This window comes from Palaemon carinicauda, chromosome 30 (assembly GCF_036898095.1).
Source record: "Palaemon carinicauda isolate YSFRI2023 chromosome 30, ASM3689809v2, whole genome shotgun sequence".
Classification (NCBI taxonomy): Eukaryota; Metazoa; Arthropoda; class Malacostraca; order Decapoda; family Palaemonidae; genus Palaemon; species Palaemon carinicauda.
Genome location: NC_090754.1, coordinates 27,728,278 through 27,732,078, shown reverse-complemented (window position 1 = coordinate 27,732,078; position 3,801 = coordinate 27,728,278). Strand labels below are relative to the sequence as shown.

Here is a 3,801-nt window from a genome sequence, read left to right as displayed (position 1 = left end):
TATTAGAAATTTCTAGAGTGAATTGAGTTAATATATAAGGACCTAGCAATGCATAGGAAAAGAGATCCAGCCTATCCCTTTGAAAGAGCCAACGTCCGCCAGCCCTCTCTAGAGCCACTACATAACTCCTCTTAAATATGAATATTGTTTTCCTCTCAAAAGCGAATAGCTGAGGCCCATTTCAACAAACATCAATTTTCCCTCTGAAGACATGAGCAGCAAAACATGTACTGGAAGGTACTCGAGTATGGTTTATTACAATCCCATCCTGAGAAGTTTACCGAGTTACAAGAATACAACGACACTATAGAAAACAAACACGAATAATATATTCTAGAAAAGATATCTGGATGTAGTTTTAAATTTCATATTCCTAATTCCTATGTTGGAGTATTGGAAAACGGAATAACGATATGTACAGTTCGACACAGGAATCCTGGCACACTTTGTTCTGAGGAAATATACTGTGTAACACCCTTACTACGAGGTGAGTAATCCAACAGATGCTGGAGGGAGAGATGGCAGAGGTGGTGGGTGGGGCTAAATACAACAACTCTTGGTGCAAGTGGGGTGTGACAGGGTGCATTTCCTTTGAGAAATGGGTGCCAGGAATTCCTGTATCTAACTCTACCTGTTGGTTTATTTTACTTACTTTCAAGAAACGTTCAAAACTCTTCAAGTATCGTCATTGCATCAACATTATGAGAAACAGCAGCTAAGTAATTGCACTTTCAGTCATAATTGATACCAGCATCTCTGATTGTGTCATCATTGGAATTCAGGCAATTGCAGAATTCTTAGATTTTTCAGTAGCAATGCTCAGTATCAACAACACAATGGTTGTTTGGTTCTTGATCAGTTGTTTCGTGTATGCAGAATCACCCCAGACTCTAATAGTTAGGGATTCCTTCTGTTCAATGGCAAACAACCTTTTTATGGTTGCCTTTTGGTTCAGAGTAAACAACAGCAAACCAATATTGAATTTGGAATTTATTTCATGAAATTATTTTATAGATACTAATTATTTAATGTCTTTACTTCTTGATTCTTTAGTCCATAGTCTCTTTCTTCTTATTGACAGAACGTACTTTGAGAACGCATATTCGGCTCTTAAAAGGAAAAATTAGATTTGCTCATCCCAGTTGGGATTTTGGGCTATTAACTTCGAGAAGTTTAAGGAGGTATTTTGATTACTTCCATTTCAATAGAAATGGCATTGATATAAGACTAATATTCTGCTCGAAGACAAGGATGAAAAAAGAAAGAAATAATTGATTAAATTCTAATTTATTGACGACAATAGTGAGATATACATAGTTTAGAAATGTTGAGTTTTTCAGTTAAGCAGTAAAGCTTTTCAAAATCTTTTCAATGTGTGACATCATTTGTCGAAGAATTCTTAGACTGTTGGGTAGCAAGATTGAGTGGCAACACCGCAGTGGTTGCTCTTGTTCCTGGTGAGCTTCATGTATCCAGACTCACCCCAGCCGGTGCCCCAAGAGTTCTTGATGATCCAGTAGTCAGAACCTCCTTCAGTTCCGTAGCCAACGGCCAACACAGCGTGGTTGATGCCTTGAGGGTTGCATTTTGGTTCATAGTAGACACCTGGAAGATGATACATAGATTTCTTAAGCTATGTCAGTTTTAAAAGTACTGTTTTCTTTGCTCATTTCCAGAACGAAGTCGCCTCAAAATCAAAACAACAATTATAAGGGTTTCAGAATACATTCTATTGAAAAGAAAAAATGTAAATGACAGTTTTTACATAGTTACAACTAAAGTACACAAGGACCTGCAAAATTGAGGATCCAGTGAAAGATAGTATGAATCGAAATTACTTATACACTGGTTCCGTAAGCTAAACTTTATGAATAGAGAATGAAAATCTTACTAATAAGATCATAGTCGTCTTTGTATTCAGTTACTTTCCTCAATATTCCTGCTCTCAATCATAGCTAACATCTAACCCCCAATAGATTCTCATCAAACCTTCGCAACATACTTGACAATATTAGGCTACTCATGGAATTATCACTTTGCCATCTAGAGTTTATATTTACCCCAGATTTATCTATTGGTGTAATTTCCCTCAATTACACAATTCTTAAAAAATAGAAAGTGTTATATCTTAATACCAAGGCTTCATTTATAAGATATTCATAATATACTTATTAGTTCAGCAAAGGAAAGAAGTATGTGAATGAAGAAATTGAACATAGAGAGTGAGAGGAGATACAAAATGAGTCTCACCTGAGCTGTACAACTGGAAGGACAAGTGTCCAGCATCAACGCACACACTGACTGGACCTGCGTCATGGACAGCAGATGCCTGAGTCTGTTCATCAGCGTAAGGAATGTCGATGTATCCTGACACTGTGGCTGCAACGGCTGATGAATCGAAGCGGCATACATTGTCCTGACAAGAAATAATAATAATTAATAATAATTGAATAAATAATAATAATAATAATAATAATAATAGGCTACATGTTGAAATTCATATTTAGGTTCATTCACTGTATTCAGTGCAAAGATATATTATTTGAGGAATTAGGAGGGAAAACAAAGAATGTTTCTAGTAAGAGACTCACAACAGCCTCGTAAGGGTAGGAAGACTCGCTATCGCTTCCTCCGCAGGACTTGAGATAGTCGTAGGCCCATTGCACAACTCCTCCATTGCAACCGCTGTTTTCTTTAGAGCAATCAACCAGCTGCTGTTCAGAAAGGCTGGGCAGACTTCCTGTCTTGATGAAGTGAGCTCCTTCAAGGGCTCCGGTCTGTGGAGAGATTAAGATATATTATGGAAAACAAGAACTGATTTACCTACTGAATTTATCCTAATTGAAAGATTTATTCATAACCATTGTCTCAATTATTGTTAAATCAGCACCATTTGAATAGTTTCATAATTTTCTTATAAAACAGATATTTCAATTGTATTGTGACAAAAAAATAGTTTTTCAGTTCCTTAGAATATCCACAGGTGAAAGAGAAGAAAGGAAATAGAAAAATAAAATGAAATTATTTTTGGTAACTACTAATGTTAATTTTATATGAACCAACATTAACAATAATTTACAAACGTTGATTTTTTATACATTACTTTCAGTAAAATATATATTGTATTTGAGCTAGAATCAAAATATCTAGGTTACTCTTAATAGATTAAATATTCAATCAATCTCAGTACTTTTTAGAAACTGAACAATTTAGAACAACAAAATATAGGTTGGAAATATATTAAAAGTTTAATCACTTATAACATTTCTTGGGAGTTTACAAAGACATAGATATGTCTAATAAAGATAGAAAATAGTTGTGAAGGTGAATAGATAATCAGAGTAAAAATCTTTATAAACTTACGGTTGAGAAGGCCCAACAGGATCCACACTGTCCCTGATCCTTGACGGGAGTGACGGCTCCCTTTGACCTCCAGTCAACGTCGGCAGCTCTTGGGGCGTCAGGGAAGTGAGCGAACACTTGGTTGACTCTGTCCTCCAGCTTAGTCAGTCCAGTCATCTGAGCTACAAACTCGTCTGTGGTCTGGTTAAGGAAGGAAGTAATTGAGGACATTAGTGCAGGCGAGGATGGGAAGTTGTTTTATTGTTTTCTCTTAAGAATAATTTATTCAAAGCTATTAAGAGAAATATCTATAATGCTACTGCATATTGTCAAAAAGTAATTCTCTCTCTCTCTCTCTCTCTCTCTCTCTCTCTCTCTCTCTCTCTCTCTCTCTCTCTCTCTCTCTCTCTCTCTCTCTCTCTCTACCATGTCTGCAAACTTATTCATGGCGACGTTGAA

At 36.2% G+C, this 3,801-nt stretch overlaps 1 protein-coding gene across 1 annotated transcript in view; it reads right to left on the bottom strand.

The window, feature by feature from the left end:
- Positions 1-1,271: 1,271 nt before the first annotated feature.
- LOC137622951 (digestive cysteine proteinase 2-like) overlaps positions 1,272-3,801 on the bottom strand; it is a 3,146-nt gene continuing 616 nt past the window's right edge. Inside the window, exons 2-6 of the mRNA XM_068353537.1 lie at positions 3,769-3,801; positions 3,364-3,543; positions 2,592-2,777; positions 2,251-2,416; positions 1,272-1,605 (exon numbers count right to left, since the gene is read on the bottom strand). The exon at positions 3,769-3,801 is cut by the window's right edge and continues 120 nt beyond it. Coding sequence (XP_068209638.1) covers positions 1,400-1,605; positions 2,251-2,416; positions 2,592-2,777; positions 3,364-3,543; positions 3,769-3,801 — 771 coding nt within the window. The 3' untranslated portion in view covers positions 1,272-1,399. The remainder of the gene's footprint in view (positions 1,606-2,250; positions 2,417-2,591; positions 2,778-3,363; positions 3,544-3,768) is intronic.